The 23,554-nt window shown below is 42.1% G+C and overlaps 1 protein-coding gene across 1 annotated transcript; it reads left to right on the top strand.

Moving 5' to 3' along the window:
• Positions 1-21,616, top strand: EVA1B (eva-1 homolog B). Its single transcript, XM_073615625.1, has 3 exons — positions 1-300; positions 9,188-9,271; positions 17,799-21,616. Exons 2-3 carry the CDS (start codon positions 9,202-9,204, stop codon positions 18,224-18,226), a joined length of 498 nt encoding a protein of 165 aa, XP_073471726.1. The 5' UTR covers positions 1-300; positions 9,188-9,201; the 3' UTR covers positions 18,227-21,616.
• The last annotated feature ends 1,938 nt before the right edge of the window (positions 21,617-23,554 follow it).

The raw sequence follows: 23,554 nt of genomic DNA, 5'->3' as shown, positions 1-23,554 counted from the left end.
TTACATCTGGACAGAGGGAGGGAAGTCAAGGAGAAGGAGGGATTCACTGTAATTCCCAGTCTACCCTCTGCACTCAGCCAACAGCAATCCTTCACTACACACAACCTGAGAAGAGAGCTGCTGTGCAACAAACAGAACAAAAAAAAGAAAAGAGAAACAACTTCTCATCACTCAGTTATGTTGGAGGAATTTAATAAACGGTGTCGCTACTAGCACAACAAAACTGCTACTCAATAAAGAAGTCAGCTAGGAGTGACAACCATACTGGGGGACTGAGACCAGAGAGGACACCACTGGATGGTAAGTGAATATACAAATATGTACACGGCTGGGATTTTTTAACTTGTCATTGTTAAGGTAGTGCAATGTCACCACAATCCCTGTATTGAAAAGGAAGTCATTGTGGAAGCAGATGACATGTCTGAGTGCAGGAACAGAGCTGAGGACCAGATCACAAGTCAGATATCATTGGATGGAAAAATGCAGCATTGCTGGTTCATGGGACAAGGCTTGCGAGTGTTGGCCATTCCAGACATGTTCCCATGACAGGCTATAGAATGGAAGCTTGCTCTGGGCAATATCCTTCTCCTTTATCTTGCAGCAATTACATAGAGCTGCAATCACACTCATCGGGGACTGCTCTTGTCAGGGGGATTCAAGTCTTGTTTTGTAATGGTCAAAGGAATGGAATACTTTGGGGGGCATTTTATTAAAACGGGAGCAGTCAGAATCTGGAGCAGCTGTGTTTAGTAACCAATCAGCTTCCTGCTTCAGCTTGTTCAATTAAGCTTTGAAAATGATAGCTGGAAGCTGATTGGTTGCCCTGCAAAGCTGCTGGAGATTCTGTCTGCTTCAGTCTTAATCAATTCCCCTCTTTTTTTTGTGTGTGCATCCTGTGGAGTTAAACTTGTTACAGTATTCAGAGGAAGTAAAATTTTAGCAAACAAGCAGAGTAATATATTCATACGGAACAGGGAGGGTATGCAGTTTTAATGAAGAAGGATAGGGAAAGAAAAATGAAAACAAAGTGCTATATTAGCATTTTACGGGTAGTATCCGTTTAAGTTATATCAGCTTAAGTAGCTTATGTGTTTGCAATAGTCGCCATTGACATACCTGGGAAATTTTGAAAATCATAATTCCTAAGAATGCGGGAGGGGGGTGAGCAGGCTAATTGCAGCCCAAATAGTTGGTATGGCTAAATTGCACTAAAAAAGGGTAGGGGTTTGAAGGATATGTCCAGAATACTGATATCACAGTACAGATCCCCCATATATCACCCCTCCCAGTCATAATGTACAGATTCCTTATATAGAACAACTTATAATGTTTAGGTCCCCCATTTATCCCCCCTTCTGCTCCTATAACGTACAGGTCTCCCCATATACCACCCATTTCCTTCTTATAATGTACAGATCCCCCTATATACCAGCCCCTCTTATAATGCACAGTTCCTTTCATATATCACCACTTCCCCTCTTACAATGCACAACCCCCACATATCGACCCCTTTCTAATTAATATACAGTAGTGGTCTTCAAACTGCGGCCCGGATGTGGCCCTTTGCTTGCCTTTATCCAGGTCTTGGGGCGCTATTCCTCCCACTGACAGTAACAATGAGGCAAATTACTGCCACTGACACCCAACAGTGGGGCATAATTCCTGCCACTGTTACCAACAGTTGGGCAATATTCTTCCTACTGACACCAATGATGGGACAATATTCATCCCACTGACACTAATAATGGGGTATTCTTCTTCTCATGGACACCAATGAAGGATCATTGTTATCGATGCCAGGACATTTTCTACTCGCACTGGCCGCAGTCCAGCCCCTGTAAGGTCTGAAGGATAGTAAACTGGCCCTTTGTCTAGACAGTTTGGAGACCCCTGTTATACAGGATTTATATAGCACCAACAGTATAATGTACAGATTCCACATATAGCATTCCTCCCTTTCTTATAATGTTCAGGTTATAATGCACAGTTACCCTTAAATCTCCCCTCCCCCTCTTATGATCTAAAAGTCCCCCATATATGACCCCCTTTATAATAATTATTATACAGAATTTATATAGCACTGACAGTATAATGTACAGATTCCTCATAAAGCATTCCTCCCTATCTTATAATGTTCAGGTTATAATGTATAGATCCCCCTTAAATCACCCCCCCCCCCATTATGATGAACAAGTCCCCCATACATCACCCCCTTTATAATTATTATTATACAGGATTTATATAGCACTGGCAGTATAATGTACAGCATTCTGCGCAGCGCCTGTGCAGTAGAGGGGGTCCTTATCCGCCGAGCGGAACTTTCTCGGCAGAACACCGGCACACTGGCAGTGTGCTGGCATGAAAACTGAACTGCGCACGCGCAGCTCAGAGTACATTCTGCAAGGGGATTACAATCAGGCAGGTAAGGGTATTTTTTTTGCACAAGAGACATTGCCTGTCTCTTCTGCAAGAGCTGCCTATTTGCAATTGTTCATTTTTTTTTTTTTTACTTCAGTTCCACTTTAAGCTGGCCATTTACCTTACCCTCTGAGTGTACAATATACCAACAGCTATGAAGTAGAAAGGCCTGCCTGATAGGATACGAGTTGATTGGACAGATTAGGTAGGTCATCCCATTAAATAGTTTTGGTAGATCCAAAAATTGATTGGTCAAAATTTGTACAATCAGACTATATAATGTTTGGTAGGTCTTACAGAATGACACAATGCACCCATGTTTGCCTAGTATGGCTATGGTATTGATACTGTTTCATGCTGTTGTAAAATAAGTGAGTATTTAAATCATCTCAACTTAAAGTATAAAGTATATAAGGCAAAACTTTTTTTTCGTTTTGGACATTCGAGAGGGATTAGAACTCCTAGTCATTTTTTTATTGCTGGGTCAATTAGCACTGTCCAGACAGAGGGTCAGGGGTACTGCAGCCTCATAGGACAGTCAGAGTAGAAAGCAAACTCCTCCTACAAGCTTTAACCAGACACTGATAGAAGTCATAAGACTGCTGATGAGTAAAAGTATTTAGCAGTTTATGTTTACTAAAATAATTGCATTTCCATGTTCTGTGTGCTGTGGGAGACCAGATATAGTGAATGCAGGGTCCTGGGTTAAGTAATACTTTATTTGCAGGGATTTCCCCTTACTTCCTGTTTGGCTATGGGACAGGAAGTGAAGGGAAATCTCAGCAATGGGACACAGATTGCAAAAAAAAAAAAAAAACCCTGACAGGGGTTATAACCCTCCCTTACTCTATCCAAAATGAAAAAAAAAAGTTTTGCCTATAGTTCTACATTAAGTAGTAACATGGAGCGTGGAAAGCAGTAACATCATCTAATCACACATCAGTTTCAGCAGTCTAAACTACACTGGGCATGTGTTTTGAAGAGTTACTGCACACCATTGTTCTTTGCACTGTGTTACATCAGGGAAAGCTTCCAACACCTGGTTTGCTGGCAAATGGCAGCAGGAAGAGCCAGGAAGGGGTAAAAGTTGGCAACTCCCAGCTGTCAGGGAGTCGGTGGTGACATATGTGTCTACAGGGATTCCAGACAGCTGCAGGGAGTGAAAGAACACGACTGTCACATGTAAGGATTACAGTGCTTCAGGCACAAGCGACCAGCCAGTACATGAAAAAGTTACAAATCTCTTGCTTTTTGTGGCTGCAGATTGCCTGCAAATGTCAGTGGCAGGGGAAATATGTTTCCTTCCTAAAACTTAATATAGTAATATATGTGAACATAAATGCTACATAGTGATATAGCGCACCTATTTTCTATACAATGTCACAGCTGATAATGTGACAGAAAGCAATGGAGAAAGTAATGCTCATACAGCAGATCTTCTGCCAAATAATGAAAAACGTTATTCGTGTTATCACCTGGTATTAAACCAAAGACCAAAAACATGTTATTTTCCCTTTATTTCCACCTGGTGATCCAGCCATTAAGTCTTTTTTTTTCTTTAACTTCCATTTATACACCACACTGTCCAGCAAAACTGACAGGGGATTGAAACAACAGGGGTACTTACAATGGTCAGCTTTTGTTCATGTAAAACCTTTATTCCAAAAGGGAAAGCATGTTGCTGTAACTGTTTAAAAAGTGTTAGCTGGAGTTCTGCTTCAATTTGTTAGTCAAGTCCATCTAAATCTGCTAGTCCATCAAACACTACCTTGGTAAGGTAAGGGACTCAAGGAAGTCTGACCACAGGGGGCACATTGAGGATGAGGAGGGGGCACAGTGAGGATGAGGAGGGGGCACAGTGAGGATGAGGAGGGGGCACAGTGAGGATGAGGAGGGGGCACAGTGAGGATGAGGAGGGGGCACAGTGAGGATAAGGAGGGGGTACAGTGATGATGAGGAGGGGGTACGGTGATGATGAGGAGGGGCACAGTGATGATGAGGAGGGGGCACAGTGCGGAAGGGGCACAGTGAGGATAAGGAGGGGGCAAAGTGAGGATAAGGAGGGGGCACAGTGATGATGAGGAGGGGGCACAGTGATGATGAGGAGGGGGCACAGTGAGGAAGGGGCACAGTGAGGATGGGGGGGGGGCAGTGATGATGAGGAGGGGGCACAGTGATGATGAGGAAGGGGCACAGTGATGATGAGGAAGGGGCACAGTGAGGATGAGGAGGGGGCACAGTGAGGAGGGGGAACAGTGAGGATGAGGAGGAGTGGTGATGAGGAGGGGGCAGCACATTGAGTGATGATGAGGAGAGGGCACAGTGAGGATGAGGAGGGGACACAATGAGGAGAGGGCACAGTGAGGAGGGGGCACTGATGATGAGGAGGGAGCATAGTGAGGCTGAGGAGGGGCATAGTGAGGCTGAGGAGGGGGCATAGTGAGGATGAGCAGGGGGAACAGTGAGGAGGGAGCACAGTGAGGATGAGGAGGGAGCACAGTGAGGATGAGGAGGGGGCACAATGAGGAGGAGGGGGCATAGTGAGGATAAGGAGGGGGCACAGTGAGGAGGGACCACAGTGAGTGGTGATGAGGAGGGACCACAGTGAGTGATGATGAGGATGGGGCACAGTGAGTGATGATGAGGAGGGGGCACAGTGAGGAAGGGACATAGTGATAGGAACACAGTGACAGGAAGAGCACAGGATGGGTACACAGTGACTCTTGCTTATGACACAGCAACCAAAGCATATTTTATAGGTACAAGGAAGCCTGGGTTTTGTTTGACCATGCCCTTTAGCCCCTCCCACTGTTTGGCCACACCCTCTTTTTGCAGTTTCATGCTACATGCGCCGCAAGTCACTGTCCCCTTGGGGTGTCCTTCATTCTCAAGTTCTAAAGTTGGGAGGTATGCAGTTTAAAAATTCTATTGTCCAAAAGGTGTTTCTATTGCTCCTCCATTCAAAGTGGAGACACCCTAATGCCCCATACACACGATAGGATTTTCCGATGGAAAATGTTCGTTGGGAGCTTGTTGTCGGAAATTCCGACCGTGTGTAGGCTCCATCACACATTTTCCATAGGAATTTCCGTCACACAAAATTTGAGAGCAGGTTCTCAAATTTTCCGACAACAAAATCCGTTGTCGGAAATTCCGATCGTGTGTACAAAATTCCAACACACAAAGTTCCACGCATGCTCGGAATCAAGCAGAAGAGCTGCACTGGCTATTGAACTTCATTTTTCTCGGCTCGTCGTGCTTATTGTACGTCACCACCTTCTTGACGTTCGGAATTTCCGACCAACTTTGTGTGACAGTGTGTATGCAAGACAAGTTTGAGCCAACATCCGTCGGAAAAAAAACATGGATTTTTTTGTCGGAAAATTCTATCGTGTGTACAGGGCATTAGGCTCCATGCACACTAGCATTTTTTTTTCTGCTACTAGAAGCTAAATAGTGTTATCCTATGTGTCCATGCACACTACATTAAGCTATTAGCGTTTTTTGAGCTTCAGCGTAGAGTTTCTTGGACCGTTTTTCCAGCAGAAACGCTCCTACACACCACTAATAGCGTTTTATGAGCTTTTTTTTTCCTTTTACTGCAAAAATGCCATAATACAAGAAATGTATTACTGGCTGTACCACCAGGTAAAAATAAAGGAAAAAAAGCCTAAAAAAAGAAAACAAATACAGCCATCACATTTAAGGATTGATAAGCTGCAATAAAGCCTAATGCCACGTACACGCGATCGGAATTTCGGCCAGCAAAAGACCGATGAGAGTTTTTTTTGTCTGAAAATGCGACCGTGTGTATGCTCCATTGGACTTTTGCTGGCCGAATTCCAGCCAGCACAAGATTGAGAGCATGTTCTTAATTTTTCGGTCGGAAAAAGTTCTTATCCGAAAATGCAATCGTCTGTGGCAATTCCGACACGCAAAATTCCTACGCATGCTCGGAAACAATTCGACGCATGCTCGGAAGCATTGAACTTCATTTTCTCGGCTTGTTGTAGTTTTTTTACCTCACCACGTTCTTGGCGGTCGTAAGTTCAGCGAATTTTTGTGTGACCGTGTGTATGCAAGGCAAACTTGAGCGGAATCCCGCCGAAAAAATCATCATATCTTTTTCCGACGAGAAGTCCAATCGTGTGTACGCGGCATTAGGCTTCATGCACTTGGACATTTTTACAGCTGCTTCTAGGGGCATCTGGCATTTTTTTTATCCTGCCTCTAAACGCCCCTCTATGTTAGCCTATGTGTCTATGCACACGTAGGCTTTCAGTGGCAGGAACTTTTAGACGCAGGGAATAAAAAAAATACTGCCAGTGCGTCCAGGAGCAGCAGAGTTTGGGCAGAAAAACCGCTTGACGCTACTAGAAGCTGCTAGAAGCTGCTAAATGCAACTGAACGCTAGTACTTGAACATTCATTTGTTTCAATGGCCAGAAAAAATGATTTATTGCAAAGTCTCATGGCCCCACTCTGCTGTCACATGATTTTACCGTACCTCCCCCAACATTAAAGTGTAAATGATGCCTTTAAAGCAGAAGTAAACCTATCCATTTAAACGTTTGAAAAAAATTACATTTCTGGCACGTGCCGGGAATGTAACCCTCCCATTGGTTGTGCTCTCAACCAGACTGTCAAACCATCCCATGGCTGGTGTCATAATTGATCACATGTGCAGCATCATGGCAGTTGTAGATTAAACCGAGGCCAAAATGGCAGCTTCCTTGGCTGAAAAGGATAGTAGGGTTTACTTCCACTTTAAGCGTAAAAGACCTGAACCCCCCCCAGAAAAAAAAAAAGATCTACGCCCTGATGCAGTCCATCTGCTTTCTTATCTGTACATCAATGCCACACAGATGTACCAGGGATGCACTTGGAGATCTGTGCAGGTCCATGCAGCTGCCTCTCATTGATTTACCAGGCTGCCTACATGGGTGAAGACAGCCCTTGATACAGGTGTACAGACAAATACGCCCCATGTGAATGAGGCCTAAATGTTCACAGGATTTTTGAAAAAAATATATGAAACAATTGAGAATAGAAAGCATGCCTATCGTTTTTGTTTTTTTACTTTATTTCCCACTTTAAAGAAAGAATTTTGAAAACTTACAACAGAAAAAACAATAACTCACAATGCAAGGCAATAATTAAATGTGTTATGCACCGTACACACGGTCTGCCTTTTTCGGACATTCCGACAACAAAATCCTAGGATTTTTTGGCTCAAACTTTTCTTGCATACATACGGTCACACAAAGTTGTCGGAAAATTGGATCGTTCGAAACGCGGTGACGTAAAACATGTACGTCGGGACTATAAACGGGGCAGTGGCCAATAGCTTTCATCTCTTTATTTATTCTGAGCATGCGTGGCACTTTTTCCGTCGGATTTGTGTACACACGATCTGAATTTCCGACAACGGATTTGTTGTCGCAAAATTTTATATCCTGCTCTCAAACTTTGTGTGTCGGAAAATCCGATGGAAAATGTGTGATGGAGCCTACACACGGTCGGAATTTCCGACAACAAGGTCCTATCACACATTTTCCGTCGGAAAATCCGACTGTGTGTACGGGGCATTAAACTACACATTAAACTGCACCTCATTTTATACATTTTATACATGCGTGGCACTTTGTCCGTCGGATTTGTGTACACACGATCTGAATTTCCGACAACGGATTTTGTTGTCGCAAAATTTTATATCCTGCTCTCAAACTTTGTGTGTCGGAAAATCCAATGGAAAATGTGTGATGGAGCCTACACACGGTCGGAATTTCCGACAACAAGGTCCTATCACACATTTTCCTTCGGAAAATCTGACTGTGTGTACGGGGCATTAAACTACACATATGGAGTTAGGAATTCTATTTAGGCATCGTAAAGCACTCACCAACATACATTTCTCCACAACTGCTATCTTTCTATTCTCTCTACTTCCTGTAGCCAACACATAGATGAAAATAATGATAGTGAAGGCTATGAATGAATTGATGCACATATTGTATACTAGCAGTTTTGTGCACTGTGAATAGTGTCATGAATGCAGATAGAAGGGTATTTTAGATACAAGGAAGCTGTACTGTTTATGGGAGTGTCAGGGAATGTCTCCAATCTGGAAGGAAGTTACAAGCATGTATTTTAGGACATGCAGGAAATCAGGTCATTGCGGGTGGGGGATGTGATTCTTTAATACCTACACTATAGTACTAAAAGTATTGGGACGCCTGCCTTTACACGCACACAAACTTTAATGGCATCCCAGTCTTAGTCCGTAGGGTTCAATATTGAGTTGGCCCACCCTTTGTAGCTATAACAGCTTCAAATCTTCCGGGAAGGCTTTCCACAAGGTTTACGAGTGTGTCTATGGGAATGTTTGACCAGAAGCGCATTTGGGAGGTTAGGAACTGATGTGGAGGAGAAGGCCTCCGCCCTAATTCTTCTCAAAGGTGTTCTATCGGGGCGAGGTCAGGACTGTGTGCAGGCCAGACAAGTTCCTCCACCCCAAACTCACTCATCCGGACGGCTTAGACATTAGTGGACATTGCTGGAGAGTGAAGGGGCTCAGGTAAGTAATTAGGTGGGTGGTGGGGAGGCTGCTATAAACAGAAGGTTTTTTTTATCGTAATGAATAGAATGCATTAAGATAAAAGAAAACTTCTGCCTTTAAAACTTCTTTAAATAAAGAGCACATACAACTGTCTGTGTATTGAAAATCTCAGATATTGTGAAATTTTGACACTTGTCCTTTCTCTTCTAAGATCTTGGATCTCAGATGATGGATACTCACAAGAGGGAAATGGAGTTTCTAAGTAACAGCATAGCCGCGTATGCTCATATTAGAGGTACAGTACTGTATTTGAATCTAAAAATGTCTTTGGAGCATATAAATGTAAACATGTAGCCCAAAACTGCAATGCAAGAAGTGTGTTGTAGCCAATTACTGTAGACAGATGACGTCAATGTGGTCAACTCTTGGTGATCTTCTACTGTTTACTGTTGTGGTTATAAATTGCCAGTGCACCAGAGGCCTCTACACAAACACTAATAATGTCCTGAGGCTTAATGTGATCTGCTGGCCAAACATGGATAAAAATATGTCTAGTTCAGCAGGGACCAGCTGAATTTTGATCCATGTTTGGCCACTGTGGTTGAACAGAAGTTGGTGTACTGCACGTTGTTCAACCGCACTGTCGATATAGTGTCACACGATCAGATACACAGGCAATAGGCTGCAGTGCTGATTTGTGTATTCTGACGCAAACACAACAAGACAAAAATTTCCTGCGCTCAAGAGAGGTGCACTGGCCAAAGACAATCCATACTCTTCAGGAGATTCAATTTTTGCATCGGTTTTGCTGCCCCTGAAGGCTGGGGAAACCCAAAGGAAATACTGAAAAAACAAGAAACAGAAGGTGCAACAACAAACATCATAGGCACATCAAAGTCCACAATATACTTGAAGCAGCCTGGTCACCTGGGCAAGTCCCAAACCTGAGTCTCCCCGCTGTCAGAATACAATAACACAGTGGTGAGGATTCCCCCATTCATATTAAAGCAGGAATCCGGCCGTAAAAAAAAAAAAAGAATAAAAGTCAGCAGCTACAAACACTGTAGCTGCTGACTTTAAATAAGTACTTACCTGTCCTGGGTACCCGTGATGTCGGCCGCCCGAGGCCGACCCGTCCGTCGGCTCTCGGGTCCCGGCACCTCCATCCTAGGTAAGGGAAACAGGCAGTGGAGCCTTGCGGCTTCACTGCCAGTTTCCTACTGCGCACGCGCAAGCGGCGCGGCGCTCTGTGAATGGCCCCGTGGTGTTCTGGGAACACACACAGTTCCCAGAAGACAACAGGGCCGCTCACCGAGGAGCAGAACACGTCGCGGAATAGGAAGAGACAGATTAGGAAGACTGCCTAGCAACAAGGGTTTAGGTAAGTTTAAAATTGATTTATTTTTTTCAAATGTTTTTTTTTTTATTTTTTTAGGATTTTTTTTTTTTTCGGGGTGGCCCTCCAGTTTAAATGTGTGAATGGGGGAATCGAGTCAGTTTTTTTACTTCAACCTACTGGTTGAACAAAAAACTGACCCATGTATGGCCAGCTTTAGTATTAAAGCCCAACTCTGGGCACAATTTTTTTTCCCCCCATGCAGTGAAGCCGTGCCCACACTGCATGGGTCAACTGCTCGTTTTTCTAGGGGTGAGTACAAAGCTTATACTCGCCTGATCCACCAGAAAACCGCGCTCCCCCACGGTCCAGCTCTGGACTGTTCCTGTCTATGGAGCATGTGCTGACGTCAGGAATAGTTCATTTTTAAGACCGCTGGAGGGAGCGGGGCTGCCGGACTCGTCTTGTGTGGGGAGGATCGGCAGGTCAGGTAAGTATACAGTATCTCACAAAAGTGAGTACACCCCTCAGATTTTTGTAAATATTTTATTATATTTTTCATGTAACAACACTGAAGAAATGACACTTTGCTACAATGTAAAGTAGTGAGGGGACAGTGTAAATTTGCTGTCCCCTCAAAATAACTCAACACACAGCCATTAATGTCTAAACCGCTGGCAACAAAAGTGAGTACACCTCTAAATGAAAATGTCGAAATTGGGCCCAAAGTGTCAATATTTTGTGTAGCCATCATTATTTCCAGCCCTGCCTTAACCCTCTTGGGCATGGAGTTCACCAGAGCTTCACGGGTTGCCACTGGAGTCCTCTTCCACTCCTCCATGATGACATCACAGAACTGGTGGATGTTAGAGACCTTGAGCTCCTCCTCCACCTTCCTTTTGCGGATGCCCCATAGATGCTCAATAGGGTTTAGGTCTGAAAACATGCTTGGCCAGTCCAATCACCTTTACACTCAGCTTCTTTAACAAGGCAGTGGTCGTCTTGGAGGTGTGTTTGGGGTCCTTATCATGTAGGAATACTGCCCTGCGGCCCATTCTCCGAAGGGAAAGGATGATGCTCTGCTTTATTATGTCACAGTACATGTTGGCATTCGTGGTTCCCTCAATGAACTGTGGCTCCCCAGTGACGGCAGCACTCATGCAGCCCCAGACCATGACACTCCCACAACCAAGCTTGAATGTAGTCAAGACACACTTGTCTTTGAACTCCTCACCTGGTTGCTGCCGCACACGCTTGACACCATCTGAACCAAAGAATTTATCTTGGTCTCATCAGACCACAGGACATGGTTCCAGTAATCCATGTTCTTAGTCTGCTTGTCTTCAGGCTTTCTTGTGCATCATCTTTAGAAGAGGCTTCCTTCTGGGACGACACCCATGCAAACCAATTTTGATGCACTGTGCTGCGTATGGTCTGAGCACTGACAGGCTGACCCCCCACCCCTTCAACCTGTCATATACCTGGTTGAGGCCAAGCTGACGGGAGGGCTTTCCCTTACACCTCCTGTTCTGTTTCTCCTGAAGGTGGTGACAGGATATATCAGGGCATGGAGTGGCACAGGTGCCTGGTTGGAAATCCTGGACAGAAGGTACTTGCAGCAGGTGCCAAGCAGCAGCCAGGTTTGTGAACCGGCTGATGCCAACAGGTGCAGGACAGCAGGCAGACTGGCAGGTGCAGATACACAGCAGCAGGTGCAGGGCAGCAGACAGCAACCAAACTTGAAGGAAGGCGGATGCAGGGTTGTGGGTGGTCAGGCAGGTAGAAGTCTTTAATGGCCAAGCAGCAGAGGTACTGAATCGGATCCAGAGAAGAGTCAGGGCCAAGCCAGGGTCGGTATCAAGCAAACAGAAGGCAAAAGGCAGAGTCGGGTCACAAGCCGGGTCAGCAATCAGGTATGAGGAACGAGCAAAGTCAAACAGGCTGGGTATACACAGGAACAGGGACAGGATCAGGTCACAGACGATAGAAGCTGACGACCACTCAGCAATCTTCTGGTTTATGGAGCCAGTTTAAATAGGCAAGAGAGCGCCAAATACTCACACACACACACACACGCACACGCTAATGCGCATGCGCAGATACGATAGCGAGTCAGGAACGCCTGTTTGTCACTTTCAAATTCTTTTGTGCATGCGTGCAAGTTACGGAACCTCTAGTTGTCACTCGAAATTTCTTTTTAGCAAGTGCACATCTTCGTGCATCTTTGTGCACGATTATAAATACGATTTCCCTGACATAACCTCTGCAGCAATACTGGCAGCACTCATACATCTATTTCTCAAAGACAACCTCTGGATATGATGATGAGCACGTGCACTCAACTTCTTTGGTTCTGAGTGGAACCTGCCCTGTTAAACCACTGTAAGGTCTTGGCCACTGTGCTGTAGCTCAGTTTCAGGGTCTTTGCAATCTTCTTATAGCCTAGGCCATCTTTATGTAGAGCAGCACTTCTTTTTATCAGATCCTCAGAGAGTTCTTTGCCATGAGGTGCCATGTTGAACTTCCAGTGACCAGTATGAGAGAGTGAGAGTGATAACACCAAATTTAACACACCTGCTCCCTATTCACACCTGAGACCTTGTAACACTAACGAGTCACATGACACCAGGGAGGGAAAATGGCTAATTGGGCCAATTTTGTACATTTTCACTTAGGGGTGTACTCACTTTTGTTGCCAGTGGTTTAGACATTAATGGCTGTGTGTTGAGTTATTTTGAGGGTACAGGAAATTTACACTGTTATACAAGCTGTACACTCATTACTTTACATTGTAGCAAAGTGTCATTTCTTCAGTGTTGTCACATGAAAAGATATAATAAAATATTTACAAAAATGTGAGGGGTGTACTCACTTTTGTGAGATACTGTATCTCTGCTGTCCTCTCCCCTAGAACAATATGAGCAGTTAACCCGTGCAGTGCGGGCACAGCCCCACTGCATGAGGAAAAAAAAACATTTACCTGGAGGTTTTCTTTAAGCAGCCGAAAAGCTTTCTTTTGTGCTACAATGTCAGAAATATCTTAATTGTGAACAATAGTGTTTCTTTTCCAGCTATTGGGGCTTTCAGTAAAGTTGTGAGTACTGTAAACCTTACAGCTATGAGGTTTATGCAAACAGGATAAAACATGTCCTTGAAATTTTTTTACAAACACACAGACTTTTTCTTGTGTTTGTTACAGTAAATACTACAATGGATGATTATGCACAGGTATGTGCATAAACATGGTTACGCTATTTACACAATAGAACCTCACCTTTAACAGGAACCCTAAAGTATGGTGCAGCCCTTCTTTGGGGGGGGGGGGGGCTTCCCCAAACAAGATATCGTGCTAAACCTGCAGGTAAACAAGAGAGCCAGAACTTTCACTAAGAGGAAAAGTGGGTTTGATAATAAACTTGGCAGTACCTCCACCCAGGACAGGGCCTCTGTGAACAGAGGGAATTCCCTTCCTTGGATAATAACCAGTAATCTAATCAAAGTAATTGGAAACAAAGGAACTAATGCAACCAGCATATAACATTACCCATAAGTATATAGATGCAAACCAGTATGGAAATCATACAAGCTTTATATAAGAAAAGATTAAAAATAGTACATGCGACCAATGTACAATCAGGTATTATCAGCGGAATTATGCACATATATGGTAATATATAGTTATCAATAGAGATACCTCCAGATGAATGTTGCAACTTGTCCAGTTGCACAAGCCCCTGAGGATGTTCACGATGCAGCGTTCATCTGTGTGTTAGACACTTGAATCAAAGATCTGAGGTGATGGGGAGACCCTCTAGCTGTTGTCCAACCAGCCTGGAATGCAGCTTTTAACCAGCAGAAACCATGGTGTGTTAGTGGAACTGAGAGACAGCCTATCTACTCTGTGTTTATTCCACAGTTGCATTTGTTATGCAACCGGACCTCTAACTATCAAGTGGCTGTCCAATCAGATGCCCAATCTGGCTCTAACCTATGCTGGTTATTGATCCCTAAGCTATAACTAGCTACAGAATCCCAGACCAGAAGGGGCAGGGTTAACTAGACTAACAGGAGCTACATATAAACTCAATTACAATAAGCAGGTTCACCCACTAACATACAACAAGGTGACCACTACACACACAGGGTCACAGATTGAACTAAATGGTATAGGGCATGTGAGATAACAACAAGGAAACAGATATACCTCTGTCTCCAGTCATTAAATATATACACCCAGACGCTATGGGCAACAATAGCAAACTATTAACATAGGAGCACTTGCCTAATAACTCCTGCTGGTCTGAAATAGCAACAACAGTTTCTATGTAGTTTCTCTATGTAGACATGTGATCTATGCTCCTCTCTCTCCACTTCCTCCTCCTTCTGGGGCCTTTTAACCCAGCTATGCAGAGACAGGAAGTGATATACATGAACAACTTTGTCATAATAAAAGCAGAAATTCAAAAATACAGACAGTAGAGGGAACCAGATCCCTGCAATTGAGTTGTAATTTTAGGGTAGGTTAAACAGGCATCTGTGTTTCACTTGAGCTCCTCCAAAATCCCCCTTATTTTAGCTCAACTAAACCAGAGTAGTGCTGGTGGTGGTTATGGAACAAATGAAAATATTACTACTTTAATAGTAAAATATACTGTATAAGATAAATAATAATAATAATATAAAATAAAAAATCTAGCACTGGAGCTGATGCATGAAAACTGGAACAAAGCAGGGCTGTTTCCCATTTCCACCAGTTTGAATGCATTTTACACATGAAGGATCAATGCACACTGGCTTAAAAAAATTGATGCTTCCACGGGAGTTTTGTGTTTTGCCTGTAGAAGCAGCTGAGTATTATCCTGTGTGTCCATGCACATTAGATGTTTAGAGGCCTATTTTAAGCTCGGCTTTTAGAGGCAGAAAAAAAAAAAACCTTCTGATTTGCATTTTTGAGAAGAGTTTTTTTTTCCAGGAAAAAAACAATAAACACTTTTAAATGCATGTACAAAAATGCTCTATATGAGCCCTTTTTTTTCTGCCAAAAGAACTGGCATTTTTAAGCCCAGTGTGCATGGACCTGAAAAAAGTATAATCCGTTGCAATGGGCAATAGCTCCAATTTTTCCTCCAGTTTTTCATGACCATTTCCCAAACACACCATGTGACACAAGGTACTTTATACAGTATATGGCCTGATGTTTGTAAGTAGTAAGCCGTATTCAAACATGGGCTGCAACATTCAGATGGGAATTGTGTTATGTAGGGACAGATGGCAGGCAGTTCCAACAATCAGTCGTATTTTTAATTACAGGCAAACGTTTTTAAAAAATGTTCAGGATTTCAGTTATTTCCTTTTCTAAAGAGAAAAAGATCTGTTCGCTAAAATGTGTACTTCATTCACTTCTCAAACTAGGGTGGAGGTCATTGGCCAATACTCACAGCAAGACATCTGCCTGCCTCACATCTACCATTAAACAAACTTACTTTCGAAAAGTTAAATGAGTTTGTAGGAACAAATATCTCTGCATGTTAAAAAAAGTACTTATTGACACTGTGCCAACAGTTATCAGCACAAATACTTAGAGCTCTATGATTAATGCCATATTGATTGATTTAAAATTTACTTTTTAATGTAGCTAAGGCTGGGTTTGCACTATTGCGAATTTCCCCGCATCCAACTCACGTCAGGAGATTGTGACCGGCTCTCTATGGAGCCAGTTTACTCATTTCTGCAGTGGCTCCAGTGCAAATTGCACAGGTGTCCTGTGTGTCTTTTGGTCCTTTTCAGGTCCGAATTCGGGCTAAAATCGGACCTGAAACGGTGAATGGAGACGCACCGGACTCCTGCTGTGATGGTAGCCAATCAGCTTCTAAGCTTAGCTTGTTCAATTAACTTTTTGCTATAAAACATGGTTTCTATGCAGAGCTGCACCAGATATTGCACACAGTTTTATCAACAGCTTGCTGACCGCTCTATAGCAGTTTACTACTACAGGGCAGCAGCCGTAAGCAGGATACATGATCCCGCACTTCCCGGTAGGGGACGTGAATGCACGCCGCCACTCCTACTTTACACACAGCAGGAGCCAATCAGCCCTCTAGCCCAGGACACGATGTCCGCCAGCACCCGCCAATAGTTAGGCTGCATTCAAACTTCAGCATTTTGTATCGCGGGCAGATTTGCCATGAATCTGCCCGTGATTTGAAAGCGCTGATGTGTGAATGGCAAATCGCGGGACTTGCATTTGACATGCCATTCATTTGAATGACACCTCAAATCGCGGCGCGGGTCTTCCGCATGATAAATCACGCTGCAATCACAGCAACACGCATCACGGGAACCATATCACCCAAAAAAAAGTTCAGGAGTCGCTTTTGGGGGCAACATGCTTCCCGCAATGCCTGTTGCAGCGATTGCAGCACGATTTATCGTGAGACAATCGCGGCAGACTCGCGCCGCGATTTGAGGTGTCATTCAAATGAATAGTATGTCAAATGCAAGTCCCGCAATTTGCCATTCACACATCAGCACTTTTGAAATCGCAGTGCAGATTTGCGGTAAATCTGCCTGCGATTTAAAATGCTGAAGTGTGAATGCAGCCTTAGGCAGAGACGCAGAACCGATTCGCTTATGTAAACAAGGCAGATTGCCATTTTGGCAGGGGGGAAGGAATGGAGTTTGTGTCCCTGCAAAGCAGAGAATAAATTCCATCTTTTCCCCTAGTAAAAGCACCTAAACACTGGCTAGGCACACAGTTAACCATTTGATCAACCTGATGTTAACCTCTTTCCAGCCAGTGTCATTAGTACAGTGACAGTGCATATTTTTGCACTGATCACTGCATTAGTGTTACTGTTTCCCAAAAAGTGTCAGAGTGTTCGCCGCAATATTGCAGTCCTGCTATAATTCACTGATCGCCGCCATTTCTTGCAAAAAGTAAATAAATTAATAAAATGTTTATGCAAATAAATAAATCAATAGAAATAAATCATAATATCCCATAGTTTGTAGACGCTATAACTTTTGCGTAAGCCAATCAATATACGCTTATTGGGATTTTTTTTACCAAAAATATATAGCAGAATACATATTGGCCTAAATTGATGAAGACATTTGATTTTTTTTTCAATTTTTTTATTAGATATGTTTTATAGCAGAAAGTAAAAAATATAGATTTTTTTTTTGTCTGTCTTTTTATATTTATAGCGCAAAAAATAGAAAGAGGTAATCAAATACTACCAAAAGAAAGCTCAATGTGTGGACGAACATGCAATTGTCAGTTAAAGTAACGCAGTGCCTTATCACAAAAATGGCCTGTTCATGAAGTGGGGGGTAAATCTTCTGGAAGTCAAGTGGTTATATAGCCCCTGGATGACAAACCAATGACAGTAAGCTCAATGTGCACTCTAATGTTATGTAATTCTGTATTGCAATGAATTATCATATTTTGACATACGATTTACCATTGTGAACCTTTTGTTTTTAGATAACCCAGAATCCTTTGGTCTTTACTTTGTGCTTGGAGTTTGCTTTGGACTGATATTAACACTGTGTATGCTGGTGATCCGCATCTCTTGCAAGCCTCGGACTCCCAGCATTCCCTCCAAACCAAAAAAGACTCCTCCCAAAGACTGTGTAAAAGAGCCCCTGTCTGTTGTGGTGGATGGAGAGGATCAAGACAGCGATGACAATGAAGAAACATTTATCTTGACCCCGGTGACAGACACACCCCTAGGAGCCCAGACCCCACTGGATGGTACTCTGTCAGTTAATGTGTTCACATCAGCAGAAGAGCTAGAGAGAGCGCAGAGGTTAGAAGAGCGGGAGAGGATAATCCGAGAAATATGGCGGAATGGACAGCCTGATATTCTGGGCACAGGAACTGGCACCATTGGTCGTGTACATTACTACTAATAGTAACGCAGGAAGTTAAACTGAAGTTGGTGCTATTTCTCAGCAATTAAAAGGCAACTGCCTTTCCTTGTCTTCTAACATATAAAATATGAGATATCCAGGCACATTCCTTCAAGTACCTTTGTCTTATTAGACCAGTAACTTTCCAGTAATATTGATGCCAATGGATATCTTTCTAAAGTTATGAAAGAATACAGAATTGAATGATGCCGTTGCTGCCCAGTGGTGGATCACAACTTGGAAATGTTCAATATTATGATGGTACGCGGCAATTTTAGTAGGGCACAGCTGACCAAACACATCTATAATGCCACTGATGGTACCATATATCTTGGGCAACCTTTTACGTGTTGGCCAGTTTCCCGTGCCACGATTCACTATGGCCTCTGAAATGTCAGATTTGGAAATGAAAGCTTTGGTAAACATTACATAAAGGTGTATACAAATGAATGTAGTGATATAAAGATGTACTAGACATGCTACCCAGGAAAAAAGGTTATTGCAACCAGCATTTTTTTACATTGATCCTTTATGATAACATCAGTTCACTTTTGGGCTGTCTGTCTTTTCAATCAGTGTGTGATATGCAGGTAACCTGCTGGTATCCATCCTGAGATAGTATATAAATGTGTATGTGGAGGTTTCTGACACATAGGAAGATAAATATATGTGGAAACCTGGAAAAAAAAAGATTTAAGTTCAACTGGCAAATGTATACAGAGAGTTGGCATTTGTTATGTGTGTGATTTATATCTATTCACAAAAGCACATTGACAAATAGACAAAATATACAGTCTACAAACAAAAAAAAATACACTGCAGCCATAAAGTATGTTTCAAGATCTATTTGTGCCTCTACATTAGAATGTGTTCAGCCTTGTGATGTAATTTATTTCTCTGGGCGAGGCATTACCTTATGAATAACTCTAAATGTGCTGGATCTTGCAGTACCAAATAACAACCATATGTGCCTTGTACAGTATGTGTAAGCCTGCATGGTTTAGTAATTTGTAGCAGGCCTGCCTCTCTGCAATGGGTTAACCAGTCTGCAATTTATTACAGGACTTTGGCCTCTCGGTTTAAAAAACATCTGTTTTTCTTCTTGTTCCCCCACACTGTGGGAACACTGGTGCTTTAAGTTTCATTCCTGAATTTCCCCTGAGGATAGAACATTCCACATTACCATTAAATGCTCCCACACGGGCAATGTCAGGAAGTGATTTTTTTTTAATGAAAACTTTATTTAAAGCACTGATGTATTTTTTTTTGTTTTATGTAAACGTTGCTCTTCTGTTAGTTTTGCATACTAAGCTGTTATGTTCTTTGCCCTTCATGGAGTTTTTCTTTTACCTTAAAGACAGAGGTCACACTAATGATTGGACCACTGCACAATCCTGCTTTTACTCGTTATGCACGTATCCTACAAATATGCATGTATATGCACTGCAGATGCTTTTACCACTGCTATCAGATGTATTAGTTGGTCCTAAGTACAAAATCTACTCTACAAATTTGTCTTCTGACAATCTATGTTTAACAACAGACATCCTGATCATTGACCAGACCTGGGAATTGAGACAGTCTTCTCATTTCTATATGTACACCTTCTAGTCTTATAAATATGATGATCTCTTGCATTTAACATAACTGTTTTCCAAGGTCTCTCAAAATTTCTCCAAGCCAAGAGGGCCAGGTTGGGGCAAACAGTGAAATAGAATATGTCTGAAGCATCAGTCACAGCCAGCCAAAACGCTGTAGGCAACATCTCTGGGAATGCAAATTAAAGCTGATACTTCACTAAGTGCCTGTGTGTGTTTAAACAATGTGGCTCAAGCTATCCTTTCAGACCTGGCATTAGGGGGTGCTCCTTACGATACCCATTCATATAACCTAGCACTGAGGGGAACATTTAGTGTGTTTTTGTAATAAGTGAGAAGATCTACCCATACTAAACTAAAAGTTGCTGTGTCAATTTTTCATTGGGTGGGTTTATGGATATATAATATACCCTGTTATATGTGTAGGATATAGAAAAAAATATTTTTCGGAAAAATGTCCATTCTGGGTAAAGGCAAAATGTTTCCCCTAGACCTCAATACTAAATCAGTATAATGATTTTAATTTCAAAAATTGGTTTAGCACACAACCTTTTAATGACCATGTATGACATTACTATGAAAGCAAAACTGAGCTTTGGCAATGGGAAAAGTAACGGTGCAAAGGTTTGTCTGATGGGCAACAAGAAAAAATTGCTATTGAGGTTTGGATATCTTGTGATTTTGTAATATTTCATTGCCATCTGATTGTTCTTCTTCCTCATCAGACACCCCTTCAATGTCAAAAAGAGCAAGGGTTGGGGCTAGGGTACATTCAGTCCTGCAGTGCATTCGACCCTCTTTACAGTGATTGTAGAATCATCATTTCCAAATTATTCTAATTATTGGAAGTAGGGACAATGTTGTGTAAACACTATTGATACCTCCAGCACTGAGTTTAGGTACTGTATGTGTACTTAAAATGAGATTCCAACATTATCAACCTGCAGTCACCGTGCAGCAAATTCATCTTACTATAGCTACACTGTAGCACTGTACCCATTTGCCTAAACAATGCATCTAAATGTCTCCCTCTTTGGAAAGTTGGACAGTGTGTATTAGTGAAGCCTATGACAAAGAAGAGAGCTGTTGCTCTCATGCATGTCGCTGGTTAGAGATTAGGCTCAGGTAACTAGAGAGGGGGGCTGCAGAGAGAAGATTTTTTACCTTCATGCATGGAATGCATGAAGGTAGAAAACATTTAGCCTTTACAACCACTTTAATTAATAATAAATTCCATATTTAGGGTGTACAAGTAAATAGCGGCCAACCACAAGTCACTTTTTATGAATTTTCAGACAGGCTGTTAACAATTACTCCTGGTTGCTGTAGGCTAAAGATTATTGCTTATCTTTGCACTAACTTATTAAATATTCTACAAAACTCCTTTGATGTAGGAAAATAGTGCTAAGGACAGAGAAGGTGTTTTAGCACGCCATTTTTAGCCCGTGGGTTGCTGACTTAAAAGGTAGAAGATAGATCCTTATACCTGACATAGCACGTGATGAAAGATTTTTTTTTTTTTAATGAATGAGAAGTATTTGCTTGGTTTCTTGATTGGAATAGGTGAATGGTATAGCAGTATACTATAGTCCAGTGTGCTACAAAAGACTGCCAGTGACAAATAAAGGCCCATATGATGTGCAATCTTCAATGTATATAAATTTTAAAGAAACAGTTTTGTACATTGCAAAATATTAAAGTGCTGTATTTTATAAAAATGTAATTCTGAATTTTATGCTATAGTTTTATTTTCTATGTTTTTGGAATTCTATTAAATTGTTTTCAAATATGATTCTGCTTTTTCCTCTTTTTAAAAAAATAATGCCAAATAAATGACCAAGTAAATCTTAGTTCTACTCTCCTAGGCATGGCAAAAACCACTGTAGTGACATTTTTTGCAATCTACAGAAGTATATTGCCACGCTTTTCTTCCGCAAAGGAAGCCTATTAGTATGTTTTTGAACTTCCCGTGTATGTGGGGGTAAGGGGGAGGGGATGGGGACTGGAGCAGCCTAAAGAAATTCCTGAAAACAGAAGGAGAACATGCAAAAAACTTGGAAATACTGTCCCAGTGGGAATGAACAGCATTGCCAGACCACTATGATGCTCATTTACAATACATGGTATATGCATGTAAAGTCCTTTTTTTTTATGCTGAACTAGTTCTCTTTCAATAAGTAGTATAGGACAAAAGCCTTTCAGAGAAACATCGGAAACAATTGAGTACTGTCCATGAAACTTTTTTTATTTGAACTAACATACAATTTTTCAGGACAAGCTTTTGGGATATGTCCCCCTCTTCAAGGTCTAAGCAGTACTAATTTACAAAGTTTTAACAGAATGTTCTTATCTTTGAACTAACAGTACATTCTGCTAAAACTCTCCTGGGGGAACCTGCCAATACCGTCTAGTGAGATCAAGGGTGGTTATGTACCTGGCGATGCCCAACTTCTCCACCAGTTCATCAACCCAGGGCATGGGATAGGTATCAAACTTTGACGCTTTGTTCAGTTTCTGGAAGTCTTTGCAAAATCTTAAGGACCCATCTGGCTTGGGAACCAAGATTATAGGACTACACCATTCACTTTTGGACTTCTCTATCACCCCGAGGTCTATCATCCTCTGTACATCTTTAGCTAATGCGAAAAAAAGAAAAAGAGGGCGCACCAGCCATGTGCATTATCTTTTGTAAAATATTTGTTAAATTAATTAATAAATCAATTTAATTATTAAACTCTCCACTACTATCCACTCTACTACTGCTTGTGAGTAATTTCCTTTTATTATTAATTTAATAAATATTTTACAAAAGATAATGCACATGGCTCGTGCGCCCTCTTTTTCTTTTTTTCTCGTTGTATAATAGGATTCCCCATCCTTGAGGGCAGCAAGGCCTGTGTTGTTGTATTCCCTGTCTGGTCATCCACTTGTGCGCAGGAGCTATTTCTTCCATCTTTAGCTAATGCCTGTCTGCGGGCCTCTGGAATACTATTAGGCTTAGGCTGCACCCGAACCTTGGGGTCAGTGATAATGTCATGTTTACATTAGTGCAGCCTGGCAACTCTAATGACGCGTACACCCGGTCGGACTTTTCGACCAGACTGACATAGAAATAAATGCCCCCTAATTGGGACTTTAAATGGACCACCAACTCAAAAATTATAAAAATAAATCTTTAATACAATGGATTAAAATACAGATACAAAAGACCACATATATGAAAGAATGCACAACATGTGCTACATAAGACAAACCAATGTGTTATAAAAAACGCATGCAATATAAATGCCCAAATGTCCGACGCGTTTCGGTATCAGATGTTCCTATACCTTCTTCAGGGGCCAAGGGTTCAGAAAATTTCGTGTTCAAAATGCATTCTAAAATTACAAAAAGACACTGTCAGATATCACATAACAGTCAGAGTATATGTAGAAAAATATATCACAAATAACCCGTATGATCAAGAAGATCAATGGTCAAAATACAGGAGGTGATGATGTTCAAATAAAAGACATATATATATATATATATATAAGCATAGGACCAAATCCGGCGGACAATCCGATCGTGTGTGGGCTTCACCGTACCTTCAGCAGTCTTTTCCAGTCGCAAATCTGCCAGACTTTAGATTTGGAACATGCTTCAAATCTTTACGTCGTAACTCCGCCGGACCCAGAAATCCGCTCGTCTGTATGCTATTCCAACGGACAAAAACCGATGCTAGGGCAGC

This window comes from Aquarana catesbeiana, linkage group LG02 (genome assembly GCF_042186555.1).
Source record: "Aquarana catesbeiana isolate 2022-GZ linkage group LG02, ASM4218655v1, whole genome shotgun sequence".
Taxonomy (NCBI): domain Eukaryota; kingdom Metazoa; phylum Chordata; class Amphibia; order Anura; family Ranidae; genus Aquarana; species Aquarana catesbeiana.
The sequence above is the reverse complement of the archived record's forward strand: the minus strand, read 5'-3'. Positions and strand labels throughout refer to the sequence as shown.

Coding starts and splice junctions, on each gene's coding strand:
- EVA1B (XM_073615625.1), top strand. CDS start 9,202: ATGATGGATACTCACAAGAGGGAAATGGAGTTTCTAAGTAACAGCATA. Junction 9,272..17,798: donor CGCGTATGCTCATATTAGAG/GTACAGTACTGT, acceptor TTTTGTTTTTAG/ATAACCCAGAATCCTTTGGT.